General features: G+C 41.5%; 1 protein-coding gene across 1 annotated transcript; it reads right to left on the bottom strand.

Annotated features, from left to right (window-relative positions):
- Positions 1-78: 78 nt before the first annotated feature.
- Positions 79-21,802, bottom strand: tmem65 (transmembrane protein 65). The gene is made up of 7 exons (XM_061897344.1): positions 21,355-21,802; positions 12,268-12,312; positions 12,114-12,181; positions 11,989-12,043; positions 11,653-11,695; positions 3,001-3,106; positions 79-2,917 (listed from the first exon to the last, which is right to left on the bottom strand). Exons 1-7 carry the CDS (start codon positions 21,608-21,610, stop codon positions 2,819-2,821), a joined length of 672 nt encoding a protein of 223 aa, XP_061753328.1. The 5' UTR covers positions 21,611-21,802; the 3' UTR covers positions 79-2,818.
- Positions 21,803-24,336: the final 2,534 nt, after the last annotated feature.

The following is a 24,336-nucleotide window of genomic DNA, read 5'->3' as shown; positions in this document are numbered from 1 at the left end:
ATCACATAATTTATTCAGAAAGTATAAATAACGACAAATAAAGAGAGGATGTCAGTGTAAAAAAAACCCAAAACAATATGATTTGTACATGTTCAGAATGTGCTTGTTTTATTTCAAAACAAAGAAAACAATCTGAAGTTGTCTTTGTTTTTAAGTTATCATGCCGTGATTTTACCTGTCCGGGAGTAGATTTTTTCCATGTGGCCCCCCATCTAAAATTTGTTTTACACCCCTGTGTTAGAATATATAACTAACTACAGTATTTTCTGTGTAACATATAAGACAAAAGCTAAAATATATATTTTTTTCAAATAATTAAGCATATACTAATGTAGTAGTGTACATTTATAAATGTTTCAAAATGCCCCCCTGCATTCTTTTTTTCCTTCAGTACACAGTCCTCAGTGGAATAAGTTTGGACACCCCTGTGCTAGATCTCCTTCTGTCGCAGTCCATACTCGAATTCACCAAAAAACATGTCGAAATATATCAATAAGACATCAAATGGTATAAAAAAAAAAAAAAAATTGTTCCATGTAACAATCAGAAAGCCATTCTAAACATCCGACCTAGAATTGTCTACAAAATAACACCGGCCGAACCCTTCTTGGCACCTCCCTGAGGTACCAGTAGGGTGGAGCAGCACGCTGATTGGTAGACGGAATGGAAAATCGAAAGATGTCCTCCATTGTTGTTGTTTGTCCGTTTTGTCCAAGCGATATTGTCATCGTGTTATCTACTCGCTTATCCTTTAAACCGGGGCTCCTTCAGCTCATCTGTATATTTTCCATGTCTGCAGGGCTGTTCTACACCCTTTACATTACCTCACCAAATTGCTAATATCGGGACAAATAGTCCAAAAATAATTTGAATAACACATAAGGCATATGGTTAGGCTGGTCAAAGATCATCTATAGGAGAAGACTGCTCTCATGTTGAAAAACACCAGTCTTAAATCCTTGATATGACAGGAGGGCTCTGCAGCTTTTTCAGGACTCGCAGCAAAAAAAAGGCTGGTCAAAGATCCTCTTTTTAGAAATACAAAACCAGTCAAGTTTGCACGTTGTGTAAATCATAAATAAAAACAAAATACAATGATTTGGTAATCCCTTTCAACCTATAATCAATTGCATACAATGCAAAGACAAGATATTTAACGTTCGAACTGGTAAACTTTGTTATTATTTGCAAATATTAGCTCAATGGTTGAAAAAATCTACAGTCCGTAATATCATCAAAAGGTTCAGAGAATCTGATTGAAAACCAACATTGGTGCTACTTCGATCCCTTCAGGCGGTACCGCATCAAAAATCGACATCATTGTGTAAAGGATATTACAACATGGGCTCAGGAATGCTTCAGAAAACCAATTTCAGTAACTACGGTTTGTCGCTATATCTGTAAGTGCAAGTTAAAGCTCTACCATGCAAAGCAAAACCCATTTATCAACAACACCCAGAAACGCCGCCGGCTTCGCTGGGACCGAGCTCATCTAAGATGAACTGATGCAAAGTGGAAAAATGTTCCGTGGTCTGATGAGTCTACATTTCAGATTGTTTTAGTAAACTGCGGACGTTGTGTCCTCCGGACCAAAGTGGATACGAACAATCCGGATTGTTCTAGCCACAAAGTTGAAAAGCCAGCATCTGTGATGGTATGGGGGTGTATTAGTACCCAAGGCATGGGTAACCTACACATCTGTGAAGGCATGATTAATGCTGAAAGGTACATACAGGTTTTGGAGCGACAAATGTTGCCATCCATGCAACGTCTCTTTCATGGACGCCCCTGCTTATTTCAGCAAGACGATGCAAAGTTCTGTAGCGTGACTTTGTGGTAAAAGTGAGGATACGAGACCTGTCTCCCAGGTGCGGCGCAATATGAAGCCTAAAATACAAGAATGGAGACCCTGGACTAAAGAACTTAAGCTGTACATCAAGCAAGAATGGGAAATAATTCCACCTGAAATGCTTAAAAAATTGGTCGTCTCAGTTCTCAAACGTTTACTGAGTGTTGTTAAAAGGAAAGGCCATGTAACACAGTGGTAAAAATGCCCCTGTGCCATTTTTTTGCAATGTGTTGCTGCCATTAGATTCTAAATTAATGATTAATTGCAACAAAAAAAAAATTGTTCCTCAGTTCGAACATTAAATATCTTGTCTTTGCAGTGTATCTATTTGAATATAAGGTGAATAGAATTTGCAAATTTTTGTATTCTGTTTTTATTTACGATTTACACAACGTGCCAACTTCACTGGTTTTGGGTTTTGTAGTTTTGAACCAAATTACACTTTTGGCCGGAAGGTAGAGAAACACTTACAGCAGGGATTCTCCAACTGGTACGTGTAGCAGGCCAAATGGATCACTTAATTAAAATATTCAAACTATGTTACAGTGCCTGTAAATATTGAATATACTGGTAAATAAAACCATTGCCTTGTTTTTATTATGGTGGTACTTGGAAAGCCAAGTGTTTTCTGAGATGCTCCTTGGAAAAAAGGTTGAGAACCACTGACTTACATAAACTGTTTTTAGCCTTTTATACTAAACAAATGACCCAAAAAAAGTTATACGGCGAGTTAAAAAATGTGCGAACTACATGCAAACATGCATTTGGAGGTAGCCGTTAGCCAGCGGTTAGCGTCAATGATGTTAGTAAACAGTCGTTTAAAGAAGGGGCTGGTATGGTTGGATAGGAAGTCGATATACGATCCATAATGCTGTCCAGTCAAAGTGACGTCAGTCTGTGACCAGGCAGGAAGCGAGGCCACTGCCTAAGGGATGCAAAGAGCCAAGTCCAGTTTGTGCGTCGGCTGTCTCATTGGGAGCGCTGCGCCGCCTTCTCCTCGTCTTCGCCAATGAATAAGAGCGGGAACATTCCCAGAACGCAGCCGATGAAGACGCCGATGGCTTTGCCCTGCAAAATAGGGGGGTGGGCGACACTTATTTCATTCTGAAGCTGCGGCGGGATTGGATCATCGTGACATGCGGCGGCCTCACCGAGTGTGCGCTGACCCGGGTCTGCCACATGTCAGCCTGTTTGGGAGTCAGGTCCGGAACCTGCATGCCCAGTTTGGACGCCAGGGCCTCCACATAACCTGCCAGGCTGCAAACACACACGGCAATTGCGTGAGCCAGCGTTAACTCACTAACACACACACACACTACAGCTGTCTCATGTAGGAAGTTACAGGTCCCCATACCGTCAGAGGTCCTCTAAAGGTGTGTGAACAGAGCGATGTCCCCTTTAAGTATTTAGCATTGCCAGAACACACACACACACAGGTTATTATTTGGAATGCAGTCCAAGTTTTTGATCAGTACTTGTGGGGACCACCCTTTCTACAGGTTGTGGAGGCATAAACAAAAATGAGGTAAAATGCCCAGTGCCCAGTTAGCTCATACACATCTTTAAATCTCTGGATTGATAAAGTAATGTGCTGATCATTCTTACTAGGGACCAAATTGAAATAATTTTGCATAATTCACACAAATTTGTACAAGACTACTGAGGACTATTTAAAAAAAAATATTAGAAAAAGTTCAAATTAAATATGACATGACCCTCAGAATACAGTACTACCGCTGTCCTCTTATAGGAAGTTACAGGTCCCCATACCGTCAGAAGTCCCCTAAAGGTGTGTAAACAGAGAGATGTCCCCATTAAGTATTTAGCATTGTCAGAACACACACACACAGGTTATTATTTGGAATGCAGACCATGTTTTTCAGCAGTACTTGTGGGGACCACCCTTTCTACAGGTTGTGGAGGCATAAACAAAAATGAGGTAAAATGGCCAGTGCCCAGTTAGCTCATACACATCTTTAAATCTCTGGATTGATAAAGTAATGTGCTGATCATTCTTACTGGGGATTTTGGGGACCAAATTGAAATAATTTTGCATAATTCACACAAATTTGTACAAGACTACTGAGGACTATTTAAAAAAAAAAAGTTCAAATTAAATATGACATGACCCTAAGAATACAGCACTACCGCTGTCCTCTTATAGGAAGTTACAGGTCCCCATACCGTCAGAAGTCCCTTAAAGGTGTGTAAACAGAGCGATGTCCCCATTAAATGTTTAGCATTGTCAGAACACACACACACACGCAGGTTATTATTTGGAATGCGGACCAGGTTTTTGATCATGACTTGTGGGGACCACTCTTTCTACAGGTCGTGGAGGCATAAACAAAAACGAGGTAATATGGCCAGTGCCCAGTTAGCTCATACACGTCTTTAAATCTCTGGATTGATGAAGTAACGTGCTGATCATTCTTACTGGGGACCCTGGAAAAAAAAAGTTAATATGGTTCATGGGGACCAAATTGAAATAATTTTGCATAATTCACACAAATTTGTACATGACTAATGAGGACTATTTAAAAAAAATAAAATAAAAGTTCAAATTAAATATGACATGACCCTAAGAATACAGCACTACCGCTGTCCTCTTATAGGAAGTTACAGGTCCCCATACCGTTAGAAGTCCCTTAAAGGTGTGTAAATAGAGCGATGTCCCCATTAAGTATTTAGCATTGTCAGAACACACACACACACACACACACACACACACACACACACAGGTTATTATTTGGAATGCCGACCAAGTTTTTGATCATGAATTGTGGGGGCCAACCTTTCTACTGGTTGTGGAGGCATAAACAAAACGAGGTAAAATGGCCAGTGCCCAGTTAGCTCATACACGTCTTTATATCTCTGGATTGATGAAGTAATGTGCTGATCATTCTTACTGGGGACCCTGGGGACCAAATTTAAATAATTTTGCATAATTCACACAAATTTGTACGAGACTACTGAGGACTATTTAAAAGAAATAATAATAAAAGTTCAAATTAAATATGACATGACCCTCAGAATACAGCACTACCGCTGTGCTCTTATAGGAAGTTACAGGTCCCCATACTGTCAGAAGTCCCCTAAAGGTGTGTAAACAGAGCCATGTCCATTGTCAGAACACACACACACACACAGGTTATTATTTGGAATGCAGACCAAGTTTTTGATCATGAATTGTGGGGACCACCCTTTCTACTGGTTGTGGAGGCATAAACAAAACGAGGTAAAATGGCCAGTGCCCAGTTAGCTCATACACGTCTTTATATCTCTGGATTGATGAAGTAATGTGCTGATCATTCTTACTGGGGACCCTGGGGGAAAAAAGTTAATATGGTTAATGGGGACCAAATTGAAATAATTTTGCATAATTCACACAAATTTGTACAAGACTACTGAGGACTATTTAAAAAAATAAAAAAAAAGCACTACAGCTGTCCGCTTATAGGAAGTTACAGGTCCCCATACCGTCAGAAGTCCCTTAAAGGTGTGTAAATAGAGCGATGTCCCCTTTAAGTATTTAGCATTGTCAGAACACACACACAGGTTATTATTTGGAATGCGGACCAAGTTTTTGATCATGACTTGTGGGGACCAACCTTTCTACTGGTTGTGGAGGCATAAATAAAACGAGGTAAAATGGCCAGTGCCCAGTTAGCTCATACACGTGTTTATATCTCTAGGTTGATGAAGTAATGTGCTGATCATTCTTACTGGGGACCAAATTTAAATAATTTTGCATAATTCACACAAATTTGTACGAGACTACTGAGGACTATTTAAAAAAAATAATAATAAAAGTTCAAATTAAATATGACATGACCCTCAGAATACAGCACTACCGCTGTCCTCTTATAGGAAGTTACAGGTCCCCATACCGTCAGAAGTCCCTTAAAGGTGTGTAAACAGAGCAATGTCCATTGTCAAAACACACACACACAGGTTATTATTTGGAATGCAGACCAAGTTTTTGATCATGAATTGTGGGGACCACCCTTTCTACTGGTTGTGGATGCATAAACAAAAATGAGGTAAAATGGCCAGTGCCCAGTTAGCTCATACACGTCTTTAAATCTCTGGATTGATGAAGTAATGTGCTGATCATTCTTACTGGGTACCAAATTGAAATAATTTTGCATAATTCACACAAATTTGTACAAGACTACTGAGGACTATTTAAAAAAAAATATTAAAAAAAGTTCAAATTAAATATGACATGACCCTCAGAATACAGTACTACCACTGTCCTCTTATAGGAAGTTACAGGTCCCCATACCGTCAGAAGTCCCCTAAAGGTGTGTAAACAGAGCGATGTCCCCATTAAGTATTTAGCATTGTCAGAACACACACACAGGTTACTATTTGAAATGCGGACCAAGTTTTTGATCATGACTTGTGGGGACCACCCTTTCTACAGGTTGTGGAGGCATAAACAAAAACGAGGTAATATGGCCACTGCCCAGTTAGCTCATACACGTCTTTAAATCTCTGGATTGATGAAGTAACGTGCTGATCATTCTTACTGGGGACCCTGGGGAAAAAAGTTAATATGGTTCATGGGGACCAAATTGAAATCATTTTGCATAATTCACACAAATTTGTACGTGACTACTGAGGACTATTTAAAAAAATAAAAGTAAAAAAGTTCAAATTAAACATGGCAAGGCCCTCAGAATAAAGCACTACAGCTGTCCTCTTATAGGAAGTTACAGGTCCCCATACCGTCAGAAGTCCCCTAAAGGTGTGTAAACAGAGCGATGTCCCCATTAGGTATTTAGCATTGTCAACACACACACGCAGGTTATATTTTGAAATGCGGACCAAGTTTTTGATCATGACTTGTGGGGACCACCCTTTCTACAGGTTGTGGAGGCATAAAAAATGGGGTAAAATGGCCACTGCCCAGTTAGCTCATACATGTCTTTAAATCTCTGGATTGATGAAGTAATGTGCTGATCATTCTTACTGGGGACCCTGGAAAAAAAAAGTTAATATGGTTCATGGAGACCAAATTGAAATCATTTTGCATAATTCACACAAATTTGTACGTGACTACTGAGGACCATCCCAAAAAAAAAGTTCAAATTAAATATGACATGATCCTCAGAATACAGCACTACAGCTGTCCTCTTATAGGAATTGATTAACGTGGACCGCGACTTAAACTAGTTGAAAAACTTATTCGGGTGTTACCATTTAGTGGTCAATTGTACGGAATATGTACTGAACTGTTCAATCTACTAATAAAACTATCTATCAATCAATCAATCAATCAATCAAAAGTCCCCATACAGTCAGAAGTCCCCTAAAGGACACACACACACACACACACACAGGTTATTATTTGGAATGCGAACCAAGTTTTTGATCATGACTTGTGGGGACTTTGATTGATTGATTGATTGAAACTTTTATTAGTAGATTGCACAGTTCAGTACATATTCCGTACAATTGACCACTAAATGGTAACACCCCATTAAGTTTTTCAACTTGTTTACGTCGGGGTCCACGTTAATCAATTCATGGTAAACCGTGGACCACCCTTTCTACAGGTTGTGGAAGCATTAAAGAAATTAGGTAAATTGGCCAGGGCCCAGTTAGCTCATACACGTCTTTAAATCGATGAAGTAATGTGCTGATCATTATTACTGGGGACACTTGGGGAAAAAGATAATTTTGCATAATTCACACAAATTTGTACGTGACTACTAAAGGACCGTTTAAAAAAAAAAAAAAAAGTTCAAATTAAATATGACATGATCCTCAAAATACAGCACTACAGCTGTCCTCTTATAGCAAGGGTCTCAAACTCAATTTCCCAGGGGGCCACTGGATGCAGAGTCTGGGTAAGGCTGAGCCGCAAGAAAAGATTTCTTAAAAAATATATATTTTTAAATGTCTTTATTTTTATTTTCAACACAAAATAAAATCAAAATATAAATGAACAAAATGAGAATTAAGTAAATAAATCAGTCATAGGTAATAATATTTAACTCGATTTCTCCAGTCAGCAACAATGTAGCCCATCTCTTTGTTTACACTAGGGGTCACCAACGCGGTGCCCGTGGGCACCAGGTAGCCCGTAAGGACCAAATGAGTCGCCCGCTGGCCTGTTCTAAAAATAGCTCAAATAGCAGCACTTACCAGTGAGCTGCCTCTATTTTTTAAATTTTATTTATTTACTAGCAAGCTAGTCTCGCTTTGCTCGACAATTTTAATTCTAAGAGAGACAAAACTCAAATAGAATTTGAAAATCAAAGAAAATATTTTAACGACTTGGTCTTCACTTGTTTGAATACATTCATTATTATAACTTTCAGTAAGACAATTTTAGAGAAAAAAATACAACCTTAAAAATGATTTTAGGATTTTTAAACACATATACCTTTTTACCTTTTAAATTCCTTCCTCTTCTTTCCTGACAATTTAAATCAATGTTCAAGTAAATTTATTTGTTTTATTGTAAAGAATAATAAATACATTTTAATTTATTTTGTCACTTTAGCTTCTGTTTTTTTGACAAAGAATATTTGTGAAATATTTCTTCAAACTTATGATTAAAATTTAAAAAAAATATTCGGGCAAATCTACAAAATCTTTAGAATCAAATTTAATGGAAAATCTAGAAGAAATAATGATTTTTCTTTGTTAGAAATATAGCTTGCTCCAATTTGTTATATATTCTAACAAAGTGCAGATTGGATTTTAACCTATTTAAAACATGTAGTCAAAATTCTAAAATTAATCTTAATCAGGAAAAATTACTAATGATGTTCCATAAATTCTTTTTTTTAATTTTTTTAAAAGATTCAAATTAGCTAGTTTTTCCCTTTTTTTCGGGTGAATTTAGAATTTTAAAGAGTCGAAATTGAAGATAAACTATGTTTCAAAATTTAATTTGAATTGTTTTCCTTTTTTCTCTTTTTTTTAAACCGTTCAATTAAGTGTTATTTTTTATCATTTATTCTCTACAAAAAACCTTACGTAAAAGGAAAAAAAATGTACGACGGAATGACAGACACAAATACCCATTTTTTGCTCAATTTACCTTTAATATATATATATATATATATATATATATATATATAAACATAAGGGTGTCCATATGTGCACTTGGCACCAGGACACCCTAGGCCGCAGTTCCATGATCGACTTTGTAGTTGTGTCATCGGATTTGCGGCCTCATGTTTTGGACACTCGGGTGAAGAGAGGGGCGGAGCTTTCTACCGATCACCACCTGGTGGTGAGTTGGCTGCGATGGTGGGGGAGGATGCCGGACAGACCTGGGAGGCCCAAACGCATTGTGAGGGTCTGCTGGGAACGTCTGGCAGAGTCTCCTGTCAGACAAAGTTTCAATTCCCACCTCCGGAAGAACTTTGAACATGTCACGAGGGAGGTGCGGGACATTGAGTCCGAGTGGACCATGTTCCGAACCTCTATTGTCGAGGCGGCAGATCGGAGCTGTGGCCGCAAGGTAGTTGGTGGCTGTCGGGGCGGCAATCCTAAAACCCCTTGGTGGACACCAGCGGTGAGGGATGCCGTCAAGCTGAAGAAGGAGTCCTATCGGGTCCTTTTGGCTCATAGGACTCCGGAGGCAGTGGACAGGTACCGACAGGCCAAGCGGTGTGCAGCTTCAGCGGTCGCGGAGGCAAAAACTCGGACATGGGAAGAGTTCGGGGAAGCCATGGAAAACGACTTCCGGACGGCTTCGAAGCGATTCTGGACCACCGTCCGCCGCCTCAGGAAGGGGAAGCAGTGCACTATCAACACCGTGTATGGTGCGGATGGTGTTCTGCTGACCTCGACTGCGGATGTTGTGGATCGGTGGAAGGAATACTTCGAAGACCTCCTCAATCCCACCAACACGTCTTCCGATGAGGAAGCAGTGCCTGGGGAATCTGTGGTGGACTCTCCTATTTCTGGGGCTGAGGTCGCTGAGGTAGTTAAAAAGCTCCTCGGTGGCAAGGCCCCAGGGGTGGACGAGATCCGCCCGGAGTTCCTTAAGGCTCTGGATGCTGTGGGGCTGTCTTGGTTGACAAGACTTTACAGCATCGCGTGGACATCGGGGGCGGTACCTCTGGATTGGCAGACCGGGGTGGTGGTTCCTCTCTTTAAGAAGGGGGACCGGAGGGTGTGTTCCAACTATCGTGGGATCACACTCCTCAGCCTTCCCGGTAAGGTTTATTCAGGTGTATTGGAGAGGAGGCTACGTCGGATAGTCGAACCTCGGATTCAGGAGGAACAGTGTAGTTTTCGTCCTGGTCGTGGAACTGTGGACCAGCTCTATACTCTCGGCAGGGTTCTTGAGGGTGCATGGGAGTTTGCCCAACCAGTCTACATGTGCTTTGTAGACTTGGAGAAGGCATTCGACCGTGTCCCTCGGGAAGTCCTGTGGGGAGTGCTCAGAGAGTATGGGGTATCGGACTGTCTTATTGTGGTAGTCCGTTCCCTGTACGATCAGTGCCAGAGCTTGGTCCGCATTGCCGGCAGTAAGTCGAACACATTTCCAGTGAGGGTTGGACTCCGCCAAGGCTGTCCTTTGTCACCGATTCTGTTCATAACTTTTATGGACAGAATTTCTAGGCGCAGTCAAGGCGTTGAGGGGTTCCGGTTTGGTAACCGCAGGATTAGGTCTCTGCTTTTTGCAGATGATGTGGTCCTGATGGCTTCATCTGACCGGGATCTTCAGCTCTCGCTGGATCGGTTTGCAGCCGAGTGTGAAGCGACCGGAATGAGAATCAGCACCTCCAAGTCCGAGTCCATGGTTCTCGCCCGGAAAAGGGTGGAGTGCCATCTCCGGGTTGGGGAGGAGACCCTGCCCCAAGTGGAGGAGTTCAAGTACCTAGGAGTCTTGTTCACGAGTGAGGGAAGAGTGGATCGTGAGATCAACAGGCGGATCGGTGCGGCGTCTTCAGTAATGCGGACGTTGTACCGATCCGTTGTGGTGAAGAAGGAGCTGAGCCGGAAGGCAAAGCTCTCAATTTACCGGTCGATCTACGTTCCCATACTCACCTATGGTCATGAGCTTTGGGTCATGACCGAAAGGATAAGATCACAGGTACAAGCGGCCGAAATGAGTTTCCTCCGCCGTGTGGCGGGGCTCTCCCTTAGAGATAGGGTGAGAAGCTCTGCCATCCGGGAGGGACTCAAAGTAAAGCCGCTGCTCCTTCACATCGAGAGGAGCCAGATGAGGTGGTTCGGGCATCTGGTCAGGATGCCACCCGAACGCCTCCCGAGGGAGGTGTTTAGGGCACGTCCAACCGGTAGGAGGCCACGGGGAAGACCCAGGACACGTTGGGAAGACTATGTCTCCCGGCTGGCCTGGGAACGCCTCGGGATCCCCCGGGAAGAGCTAGACGAAGTGGCTGGGGAGAGGGAAGTCTGGGTTTCCCTGCTTAGGCTGTTGCCCCCGCGACCCGACCTCGGATAAGCGGAAGATGATGGATGGATGGATGGATGGATATATATATTAAAGGTAAATTGAGCAAATTGGCTATTTCTGGCAATTTATTTAAGTGTGTATCAAACTGGTAGCCCTCTGCATTAATAAATACCCAAGAAGTAGCTCTTGGTTTCAAAAAGGTTGGTGACCCCTGGTTTACACAATTTACATACAGTACCAATCAGAGTACCGATAAATACCGGTAACGATAAAGAATATCGATACTGTATTGATAAAATGATAACGATACACATCCCTAGTTCCAATGGTGACTGTAAAGGAGCACATGTTCACGTTTTTGTGTCGGTTTCATCAACATACAATTACGAGAGAGAAAATGTATTCTTACCCGAGACCTGCCAAGTCTGACACCAGGTTGCCCAGAGCGGCAGCTGCAGACACACAAAGACAAACCGTTTTATTCTGATTGTCCCTTTTGGACACTCACGTGGACTTCATTGGTGGCTTTTTTTTTTTTTATAGGGGCTGATCAAGAATCTGTATCAGCATGTTCTCCAATCAGGTGAGTGTCAAAAAAAATGCTTGAGTAAATCAACTTTAGTCTCATTAGTGCGGCAGCAGAATGGAAAGAAGGGCACAGAAGACTTGAGATTTCCCTCTAGACCTGCAGGGGGCGCTAGCAACATAATTTGAATTGAGGAGCCATGAACGTGCAGGACCTTACCAGCCATGGTGGAAATTCCCAGAGTGACTCCGATGGAAAGCTCGATCTGCGTTCCCTAAAAAAGGGGGAAGCGAGAGTTAGTACTCGCGCCCGCCGGGGTGGGACAACGCAACCCGGACACTTACGGCTGAGATCATGATGGCGTTGTCCAGGAAACCGAAGCCAACGAAGGGAAGGGCGTTGTGGAATATGACTGCAGAGAGATGAGCGAGTTTGAATGTGTTAAATCACCTCAACACGCTATAATGTCTGCTTATAATGTTTGCGTGTGGAGCACACCGTATCTGATCTGGGATGTCGTGGGCGGAGAGGGCTCCTGAGTCTCTAAAGGAGGAAAAATGAACAGTCACATTTTTACCTTCAATCATTGCATTTTCGCCAAACGCCCCGAGCCGAGAAAAAAACGAGCTGAAACTGACTCATAACTCAAAACTCTGTATTTGAAACAAACTTTTAGAATCCTGGCATTCTAACATTACCCATACTTGCCAACCCTCCCGATTTTCCCGGTAGACTCCCGAATTTCACTGCCGAATTTCTCCCGATTTCAGCCCGGATAATAATACCGGGGGCGTGCCTTAAAGGCAATGTGTCATCACGTCCGCTTTCCCTCCCTACAGACAGTGTGCCGGCCCAGTCTCATAATATATATGTCTCTTACACACACACAAGTGAATGCAAGGCATACTTGGTTGAGAAGCCATACAGGTCACACTGACGGTGGCCGTATAAACAACTTTAGTACTATTACAAATATGCGCCACACTGTGAACCCACACCAAACACATTTCGGGAAAACATCCACACCGTAACACAACAGAACAAATACCAAGAATCCCTTGCAGCACTAACTCTTCCGGGACGCTACAATATGCTTTGGAAAAACCTTGTTACATTCTTTAATGCATCCAACAGGTTATCACAACAAAATTAGGCATAGTAATGTGTTAATTCCATGACTGTATATATCAGTATCGGTTGATATCGGTAATTAAGAGTTGAACAGTACGGGAATATCGCATATCGGCAAAAAAGCCATTATCGGCCACCCTAATCCTGGATTACTAAACATCGTAAATAACGCTTTTTAAAAATGTTTTACAACATATCAACAACTACCCAGAACCCCTTGCAGCACTAACTCCTCCGGGACGCTACAATATACTTTAGAAAACCTTGTTATATTGTTTAATGCATCCAGTGGGGCATCACAACAAAATTAGGCATAGTAATGTGTTAATTCCATGACTATACATCAGTATCGTTTGATACTGATATATAGGGCCCTATTCGGACTTTATTAGTGAATTCTCAGAGTTTGTTGCTGATCTAGTGACGCACGCCGATAATATAATTATAATGGGGGACTTTAATATCCATATGAATACCCCATTGGACCCACCGTGCGTGGCGCTCCAGACTATAATTGATAGCTGTGGTCTTACACAAATAATAAATGAACCGACGCATCGCAGCGGTAATACGATAGACCTAGTGCTTGTCAGAGGTATCACCGTTTCCAAAGTTATGATACTCCCGTATACTAAAGTAATGTCCGATCATTACCTTATAAAATTCGAAGTTCAGACTCATGTTCGGCAAGCTAATAATAATAATAACTGCTATAGCAGCCGCAACATTAATGCTGCCACAACGACGACTCTTGCGGACCTACTGCCCTCGGTAATGGCACCGTTCCCAAAGTATGTGGGCTCTATTGATAACCTCACTAACAACTTTAACAACGCCCTGCGCGAAACCATTGATAGTATAGCACCGCTGAAGTTAAAAAAGGCTCCAAAAAGGCGTACGCCATGGTTTACTGAAGAAACTAGAGCTCAGAAATTATTATGTAGAAAGCTGGAACGCAAATGGCGCACGACTAAACTTGAGGTGCACCATCAAGCATGGAGTGATAGTTTAATAACTTATAAACGCATGCTTACCTTAGCTAAAACTAATTATTACTCAAATCTCATCCGCGTTAATAAAAACGATCCAAAATTTTTGTTTAGTACAGTAGCATCGCTAACCCAACAAGGGACTCCTTCCGGTAGCTCCACCCATTCGGCAGATGACTTTATGAAGTTCTTTAATAAGAAAATTGAACTTATTAGAAAGGAGATTAAAGACAATGCGTCCCAGCTACAACTGGGTTATGGTAACACAGATACGACTGTATATACGGCGGATACTGCAAATATCCAAAATAGTTTCTCTCGTTTTGATGAAATAACATTAGAAGGATTGTTACAACGTGTAAATGGAATAAAACAAACAACATGTTTACTTGACCCACTTCCTGGGAAACTTATCAAGGAGCTTTTTGTATTATTAGGTCCATCAGTGCTAAATATTATAAACTTATCACTTTCCTCGGGCACTGTTCCCGTTGCATTCAAAAAAGCGGTTATTCATCCTCTCCTTAAAAGACCTAACCTCGATCCTGACCTCATGGTAAACTACCGACCGGTGTCTCACCTTCCCTTTATTTCGAAAATCCTCAAAAAAATTGTTGCAGAGCAGCTAAATGAGCACTTAGCGTTTAACAATCTATGTGAAACCTTTCAATCCGGTTTCAGGGCAAATCACTCGACTGAGACAGCCCTCGCAAAATTGACTAATGATCTATTGCTAACGATGGACTCTGATGCGTCATCTATGTTGCTGCTCCTCGATCTTAGCGCTGCTTTCGATACCGTCGATCATAATATTTTATTAGAGCGTATCAAAATACGAATTGGTATGTCAGACTCAGCCCTGTCATGGTTTAACTCTTATCTTACTGATAGGATGCAGTGCGTCTCCTATAACAGTGTGACCTCGGACTATGTTAAGGTAACGTGTGGAGTTCCCCAGGGTTCGGTCCTTGGCCCTGTACTCTTCAGCATCTACATGCTGCCGCTGGGTGACGTCATACGCAAATACGGTATTAACTTTCACTGTTATGCTGATGACACCCAACTCTACATGCCCCTAAAGCTGACCAACACGCCGGACTGTAGTCAGTTGGAAGCGTGTCTTAATGAAATTAAACAATGGATGTCCGCTAACTTTTTGCAACTTAATGCCAAAAAAACGGAAATGCTGATTATCGGTCCTGCTAGACACCGACCTCTATTTAATAATACAACTTTAACATTTGACAACCAAATAATAAAACAAGGTGACTCTGTAAAAAATCTGGGTATTATCTTCGACCCAACTCTCTCCTTTGAGTCACACATTAAAAGCGTTACTAAAACGGCCTTCTTTCATCTCCGTGATATCGCTAAAATTCGCTCCATTTTGTCCACTAAAGACGCTGAGATCATTATCCATGCGTTTGTTACGTCTCGTCTCGATTACTGTAACGTATTATTTTCGGGTCTCCCCATGTCTAGCATTAAAAGATTACAGTTGGTACAAAATGCGGCTGCTAGACTTTTGACAAGAACAAGAAAGTTTGATCATATTACGCCTGTACTGGCTCACCTGCACTGGCTTCCTGTGCACTTAAGATGTGACTTTAAGGTTTTACTACTTACGTATAAAATACTACACGGTCTAGTTCCAGCCTATCTTGCGGATTGTATTGTACCATATGTCCCGGCAAGAAATCTGCGTTCAAAAGACTCCGGCTTATTAGTGATTCCTAGAGCCCAAAAAAAGTCTGCGGGCTATAGAGCGTTTTCCGTTCGGGCTCCAGTACTCTGGAATGCCCTCCCGGTAACAGTTCGCGATGCTACCTCAGTAGAAGCATTTAAGTCTCACCTTAAAACTCATCTGTATACTCTAGCCTTTAAATAGACCTCCTTTTTAGACCAGTTGATCTGCCGCTTCTTTTCTTTCTCCTATGTCCCCCCCTCCCTTGTGGAGGGGGTCCGGTCCGATGACCATGGATGAAGTACTGGCTGTCCAGAGTCGAGACCCAGGATGGACCGCTCGTCGGGACCCAGGATGGACCGCTCGCCTGTATCGGTTGGGGACATCTCTACGCTGCTGATCCGCTTGAGATGGTTTCCTGTGGACGGGACTCTCGCTGCTGTCTTGGAGCCACTATGGATTGAACTTTCACAGTATCATGTTTGACCCGCTCGACATCCATTGCTTTCGGTCCTCTAGAGGGGGCGGGTTGCCCACATCTGAGGTCCTCTCCAAGGTTTCTCATAGTCAGCATTGTCACTGGCGTCCCACTGGATGTGAATTCTCCCTGCCCACTGGGTGTGAGTTTTCCTTGCCCTTTTGTGGGTTCTTCCGAGGATGTTGTAGTCGTAATGATTTGTGCAGTCCTTTGAGAAATTTGTGATTTGGGGCTATATAAATAAACATTGATTGATTGATATCGGTATCGGTAATTAAGAGTTGAACAATACCGGAATATCGGATATTGGCAAAAAAGCTATTATCGGACATCGCTAATCCTCGATTAACTAAACCTAGTAAATAACGCTTTTTAAAATTGTTTTAGAACAAATCAACAAATACCCAGAACCCATTGCAGCACTAACTCTTTAGGGATGCTACAATATGCTTTGGAAAACCTTGTTTCGTTGTTTAATGCATCCAGCGGGGCATCACAACAAAATTAGGCATAGTAATGTGTTAATTCCACGACTGTATATATCGGTATCGGTTGATATCGGTATCGGTAATTAAGAGTTGAACAATACCGGAATATCAGATACGGGATAAAAATCACAAAATGTATCTATAATCATCGATCGTGGTCGTGGACGTCTAGTTTCTCGATGGTCACTTCATTAGGTACACACATGAAACATGCACATTAGGCTCTCGATGGTCACTTCATTAGGAAACATGTACATTAGGCTGGCTTGAGTTGAGCCCCCCAAAAATAGTCCCTAAAGCCCCAAGCAGCGATTATATGAATGTGTCCTTCACAAGTGTATGTAAACTTTTGTCAATTATATTTATACACAAAGTGGCTGGGTAGAGGGAAGTCTGGGCTTCTCTGCTTAGGCTGCTGCCCCCGCGACCCGACCTCGGATAAGCGGAAGAAGATAGATGGATGGAAATAAGAAAAATCTATATAAATAAATAAAAAGTTGTAATAAATTTTAAAAAAATCACAAAATGTATTTTTAATCATCGATCATGGTCATGGACGTCTAGTTTCTTGACGGCCACTTCATTAGGTACACACATGAAACATGTACATTAGGTTATCTATCGATGGTCAATTCATTAGGTACACACATGAAATCAATCAATAAATGTTTATTTATAAAGCCCTAAATCACAAGTGCCTCAAAGGGCTTCACAAACCACAACGACATCCTCGGTAGGGCCCACATAAGGGCAATGAAAAACTCACCCCAGTGGGACGTCGATGACGTCGACAATGATGACTATGAGAAACCTTGGAGAGGACCGAATATGTGGGCAACCCCCCTACCAGGGGACCGAAAGCAATGGATGTCGAGCGGATCTAACATGATATTGTGAAAGTCCAATCCATAGTGGATCTAACGTAACCGTGAGAATCAAGTCCAAAGTGGATCCAACATGTACATTAGGCTGGCTTGAGTTGACCCCCCCCCCAAAATAGTCCCTAAAGCCCCAAGATTATTATTTTACATGTGTAATAAATTAGTTGAAGCCTGCCCTCAACACAAAGCAGCGATTATATGAAAGTGTATATACAAACCCCGTTTCCATATGAGTTGGGAAATTGTGTTAGATGTAAATATAAACGGAATACAATGATTTGCAAATCATTTTTGGCCATTATTCAGTTGAATATGCTACAAAGACAACATATTTGATGTTCAAACTGATAAACACTTTTTTTTTTTGCAGATAATCATTAACTTTTGAATTTGATGCCAGCAACACGTGACAAAGAAGTTGGGAAAGGTGACAATAAATACTGATAAAGTTGAGGAATTCTCATCAAACACTTATTTGGAACATCCCACAGGTGTGCAGGCTAATTGGGAACAGGTGGGTGCCATGAGTGGGTATAAAAGCAGCTTCCGTGAAATGCTCAGTCATTCACAAACAAGGATTGGGAAACGGTCACCGCTTTGTGAACAAATGCGTGAGCAAATTGACAAACAGTTTAAGAACAACATTTCTCAACAGGCTATTGCAAGACATTTAGAAATTTCACCATCTACGGTCCGTAATGCCATCAAAATGTTCAGAGAATCTGGAGAAATCACTTCCTGTAAGCGATGATATAACGGACCTTCGTTACCTCAGGCGGTACTGCATCAAAAAGCGGCATCCGTGTGTAAATGATATCACCACATGGGCTCAGGAACACTTCAGAAAACCACTGTCAGTAACTACAGTTGGTCACTACATCTGTAAGTGCAAGTTAAAACTACTATGCAAGGCCAAAGCCATTTATAAACGACCCGAGCTCAGCTAAGATGGACTGGTGCAAAGTAGAAAAGTGTTCTGTGGTCTGACGAGTCCACATTTCAAATTGTTTTTTGGAAACGGTGAACGTTGTGTCCTCCGAACCAAAGAGGAATAGAACCATCAGGACTGCTCTAGGTGCAAAGTTGAAAAGCTAGCACCTGTGATGGTATGGGGGTGTATTAGTGCCCAAGGCATGGGTAACTTACACATCTGTGAAGGCACCATTCATGCTGAAAGGTACATACAAGTTTTGGAGCAACATATGTTGTCATCCAAGCAAAGTTATCATGGACGCCCCTGCTTATTTCAGCAAGACAATGCCAAGTCACTTGTTACAACAGCGGGGCTTCATAGTAAAAGAGTGCGGGTACTAGACTGGCTTGCCTGTAGTCCAGACCTGTCTCACATCGAAAATGTGTGGCACATTATTAAGCCTAAAATACCACAACGGAGACCCTGGACCCTGGACAACTTAAGCTGTACATAAAACAAGAATGGGAAAGAATTCCACCTGAAAAGCTTCAAAAATGTGTCTCCTTAGTTCCCAAAGGTTTATTGAGTGTTGTTAAAGGCCTACTGAAACCCACTACTACAGACCACGCAGTCTGATAGTTTATATATCAATGATGAAATATTAACATTGCAACACATGCCAATACGGCCTTTTTAGTTTACTAAATTACAATTTTTAATTTCCCGGGAGTTTTGTCTTGAAAACATTGTGTAATGATGACGTGTACGCAAGACGTCACGGGTTTTAAGGAAGTATGAGCGCTGCACACACACACAGCTAAAAGTCGTCTGCTTTAACGGCATAATTACACATTATTTTGGACATCTGTGTTGCTGAATATTTTGCAATTTGTTCAATTAATATTGGAGAAGTCACAGTAGAAAGATGGAGTTGGGAAGATTGAGCCTTTAGCCACACAAACACACGGTGATTCCTTGTGTAAAATTCCTGCCGGTGAAACTTCACTATGGATCAGAGCGCGGTCAAGCCAACATGGATTCCTACCAAATGGTGAGCAAATTGTGGTTAAAAAGTCAGGTCTTACCGGAGAAAAGCAGTGCTTGTGCCGTCCATAGCTGCCGTCGACTCCCCTGAAACACTGCGCGTCAACACACATGTGGAGACACCCTTTCGACTATCAGGTACTATTTAACTCACTAAAACACTAGCAACACAATAGAAGTATAAGGGATTTCCCAGAATTATCCTAGTAAATGTGTCTAAAAACATCTGAAGCCGTCCCAATGCAATCGCGTTTTTTTTTTAAACTTCCATCCATCCATCTTCTTCCACTTATCCGAGGTCGGGTCGCGGGGGTAGCAGCCTAAGCAGGGAAACCCAGACTTCTCTCTCGCCTACCACTTCGTCTAGCTCTTCCCGGGGGATCCCGAGGCGTTCCCAGGCCAGCTGGGAGACATAGTCTTCCCAACGTGTCCTGGGTCTTCCCCGTGGCCTCCTACCGGTTGGACGTGCCCTAAACACCTCCCTCGGGAGGCGTTCGGGTGGCATCCTGACCAGATGCCCGAGCCACCTCATCTGGCTCCTCTCGATGTGGAGGAGCAGCGGCTTTACTTTGAGCTCCCCCCAGATGACAGAGCTTCTCACCCTATCTCTAAGGGAGAGCCCCGCCACCCGGCGGAGGAAACTCATTTCGGCCGCTTGTACCCGTGATCTTATCCTTTCGGTCATGACCCAAAGCTCATGACCATAGGTGAGGATGAGAACGTAAATCGACCGGTAAATTGAGAGCTTTGCCTTCCGGCTCAGCTCCTTCTTCACCACAACGGATCGGTACAACGTCCGCATTACTGAAGACGCTGCACCGATCCGCCTGTCGATCTCACGATCCACTCTTCCCCCACTCGTGAACAAGACTCCTAGGTACTTGAACTCCTCCACTTGGGGCAGGGTCTCCTCCCCAACCCGGAGATTGCACTCCACCCTTTTTTTTTCTAGTGCGTCGCTATCAATATCCTCAAACACAAATCTTTCATCCTCGCTCAAATGAATGGGGAAATTGTCGTTTTCTCGGTCCGAATAGCACTTTTTGTTGGAGGCTCCCATTAAAAATAATGTGAATATGTGAGGAGCCCCCACACTTGTGACGTCATCGTCTGCGACTTCCGGTAGAGGCAGGACTTTTCTGTTAGCACCGAAAGTTGCGAACTTTATCGTGGATGTTCTCTACTAAATCCTTTCAGCAAAAATATGGCGATATCGCGAAATGATCAAGTATGACACATAGAATGTGAATTATAAGTGAATTATATTTATATAGCGCTTTTCTCTAGTGACTCAAAGCGCTTTAACATAGTAAAACCCAATATCTAAGTTACATTTTTAAACCAGTGTGGGTGGCACTGGGAGCAGGTGGGTAAAGTGTCTTGCCCAAGGTCACAACGGCAGTGACTAGGATGGCAGAAGCGGGGATTGAACCTGCATCCCTCAAATTGCTGGCACGGCCGCTCTACCAACCGAGCTATACCGCCCCAATGGACCTGCTATCCCCGTTTAAATAAGAAAATCTCATTTCAGTAGGCCTTTAAAAGAAAAGATGATGAAACGCAGTGGTGAACATGCCCTTTCCCAACTACTTTGCCATGTGTTGCAGCCATGCCATGAAGTTCTAAATTAATTATTTGCAAAAAAAATAAAGTTTATGTGTTTTAACATCAAATATTTTGTCTTTGTAGTGCATTCAATTGAATATGGGTTAAAAAGGATTTGCAAATCATTGTATTCCGTTTATATTTACATCAAATACAATTTCCCAACTCATATGGAAACAGGGTTTGTAATACATGTCGATGATATGATGTTTCCATTGACTCACACAAGCAGAGCTAAAACAGGGAACACCAAGGCATGGAAAGTCTTGACTTGGGACCAATCATGACTCACATTCGCGGCAAGATCACGGCCTTTAGAGTCAAAGACGCTCTGGTAAAAGGAGAGGAAGTGACCTATAACCCTGAACGCACCTTGAGCAATGGCGATGGACTCAAAGTTCTGCAGCTCCTGCAGCAAACAAGTTCTTTCCCCGGCCTGGAGACCGTAAATGAACTCCTTAGCTCTCTTGGGGGAGTTGAACGGCTCCCTCGACTCGCTCCTGCGGTGAGTTCCCATCGGGCGGCGGGGAGTGTGTCGCCCGCTTCCCGGTAGCCTGGTTGCCGTCGCGCCCAACGTTGTCGCCGGTAACTTGGAGCGGAAAGCTCGGTGGAGACACAACGTCAGCATAGCGGACCACAAAAAAACCAAAAACAAGATGCCGGATCAAATGTTAGGAAATTAGGAAATATTTTCACCCAAACCATAAAGAAGGAGTTTAAAGCTTCTCTTGTTGTTTGTTAGCAGGAGTTTGTTCACGTGAAGAACTGTCAAGTCGGATAGCGCCACATTTCCTGTTCCTTTCAAAATAAATCGCGTAGCTTCCGGTTTTTGTCATGACGTCAAAACAACCTCGGGCAGGTTTTTTTCTCAAATTATAGCTATTTTACTTATTTTATATATATATATATATATATATATATATATATATATATATATATATATATATATATATATATATATATATATATATATATATACACACATATATATATATATATATATATATATATATATATATATATATATATATATATATATATAAACAAGTTAGCAAACGTATCCACTAATAATCTTAAATGGTCGACAACCGCACTTTAAAAAAATGCCAACAACGTTTATTAATCCACATCCTTAATTATTCAAATTTGAAACGGTCATTTTTTATTATAGCTTGACATACATTTACTATTTCAGTGTTTTATGTAATAAAACAGGAATAAATATTTTTACTATTTTAACATTTTTTTTTGTAGTAAAATATGAATAGATATACCGTATTTCCTTGAATTGCCGCCGGGGCGCTAATTAATTTAAAACCTCTTCTCCCTCCTGTGCTTACCAAAGGCATGCGGTAAAAGTAGGCATGTGCTAATTATTTTTAAACCTCTTCTCATTTCTGTGCTTACCAAAGGCATGCGGTAAAAGTAAGCATGTGCTAACCTTTTCTCACTACGGCACTTACCAAAGGTATGCAGTAAAAATTTGAGTGTGATGTAAGCTTGGACCTTAAATCCGACTGAATAGCTTTTAATCTTCTTCCCTTTATGCGATTTCAAATTACCGGTATTGAAATTAGCCTCCTTTATTTTTAAAATGATGACAGGGGAAGTGTCACTCGTGACGTCACGAGTTTGACGAGGCGGTAATACTAAGCATGCGCTAATTATTTGTTTGACCCGGCAGTATTTCAAGGCAGGTGCGTACTTCATTCCTTAGCGGCAATTCAAGGAAATACGGTATTTTACTTCTTTTTTTTTTAAAACAAGTTAGCAAACGTATCCACTAATAATCTCAAATGGTTGACAATCACACTTTAAAAAAATGCCAACAACGTTTATTAATACACATCTCTAATTATTCAAATTTGAAACGGTCATTTTATTATAGCTTGACACTATTTCAGTGTTTTTATGTAATAAAACAGGAATAATTATTTTTACTTTTTTTTTTATGTTGTAAAAATTGAATAGATACACTGTATTTCCTTGAATTGCCGCCGGGGCGCTAATTAATTGAAAACCTCTTCTCACTCCTGCGCTTACCATAGGCATGCGGTAAAAGTAAGCATGCTGTTAAGATCCGTTTTTCGGATCTTCACATATTATTGTTTATTTTTCCATCTTTGTTTTCATTCTCCATTTGACCCTGTTATTTCCTGTGTTAGTCTGTTACTATGGTTACTCATTAGTTGAGCTGCTACTCTCGGTTCCAGCACACCTGTCTTTATAAGCCAGCCTTTTCAGTTCACTCATGTCGGATCTTAGTTTGTTCTCATACAACTGCTTATGACTTGTCTCTCTCTCTCGATTTCGCTAGTTCTCACCCTAAGCTTTATTTCATTCCTAGCTTTCACGCTAGTTGTTTTGTGTTTCCTTTTTTGTGCCTTCGTGCCAAGTGTTTGTGTTTCGGTTAGTTTTACCTAGCTTTCCATGCTAGCGCTTTTATTTGCCTTTTCTATTTACACCACTGTTTATGTTCTAGTCTGATTTGAGTTAATAAATTCCTTAGTTCTTACCTTTTTCTGTGTTTTTGCTGACGCACCCACGGGTGATCGAATCCAGGCAACAATATGCCACGCAAGTCTAACACGTGCGCTAATAATTTTGAAACCTCTTCTCACTCCGGCACTTACCGAAGGTATGCAGTAAAAATTTGAGTGTGATGTAAGCTTGGACCTTAAATCCTACTGAATATCTCTTAATCTTCTTCCCTTTATGCGATTTCAAATTACCGGTATTGAAATCAGCCTCCTCCGTTTTGAAAATGATGACAGGGGAAGTGTCACTCGTGACGTCACAAGTTTGACCAGGCGGTAATTCAAGTCAGGTGCGTACTATATGCCCTGCGGCAATTCAAAGAAATACGGTATTTACTATTTCAATATTTTTTTGTAGTAAACACTGACATATGAATGATGGCAACACTAAATTGGCCTTAGTGTGTGAATGTTGTCTGTCTATCTGTGTTGGCCCTGCGATGAGGTGGGGACTTGTCCAGGGTGTACGCCGCCTTCCGCCTGAGTGAAGCTGAGATAGGCTCCAGCGACACCAAAAGGGACAAGCGGTAGAAAATGCATGGATGGATGGAAAACTGCAATAAATATATTTACTATTTCAATATGTGTATATACAGTAAAACAAATATACTACATATATATATATATATATATATGTAGTACTATACTATATATTCACTATTTCAATGTTTATTTAGTGATATAAGTGTATTTATTGTTTTAAAATTTTATGTAGTGAAACTGAATAAATATCTTTACTCTTTCAATGTTATTATGTTGTAAAACTGGAATAAATATATTTACTGTTTCACTATTTATTTTTTGTAGTAGAATAAAT

The sequence above is a fragment of the Nerophis ophidion genome, linkage group LG04, assembly GCF_033978795.1.
Source record: "Nerophis ophidion isolate RoL-2023_Sa linkage group LG04, RoL_Noph_v1.0, whole genome shotgun sequence".
Lineage (NCBI taxonomy): Eukaryota > Metazoa > Chordata > Actinopteri > Syngnathiformes > Syngnathidae > Nerophis > Nerophis ophidion.
Note: the sequence above shows the minus strand (reverse complement) of the source record. Positions and strands in the feature narration are given on the sequence as shown.

What these genes read in the sequence shown, in the direction of transcription:
- tmem65 (XM_061897344.1), bottom strand. Translation starts at nt 21,610, where the DNA reads ATGCTGACGTTGTGTCTCCACCGAGCTTTCCGCTCCAAGTTACCGGCG. An exon ending in GGGAATTTCCACCATGGCTG is followed by an intron (nt 11,696 to 11,988) that starts GTAAGGTCCTGC and finishes GTGTGTCTGCAG; the next exon opens with CTGCCGCTCTGGGCAACCTG. An exon ending in CCCGGGTCAGCGCACACTCG is followed by an intron (nt 2,918 to 3,000) that starts GTGAGGCCGCCG and finishes CCTATTTTGCAG; the next exon opens with GGCAAAGCCATCGGCGTCTT.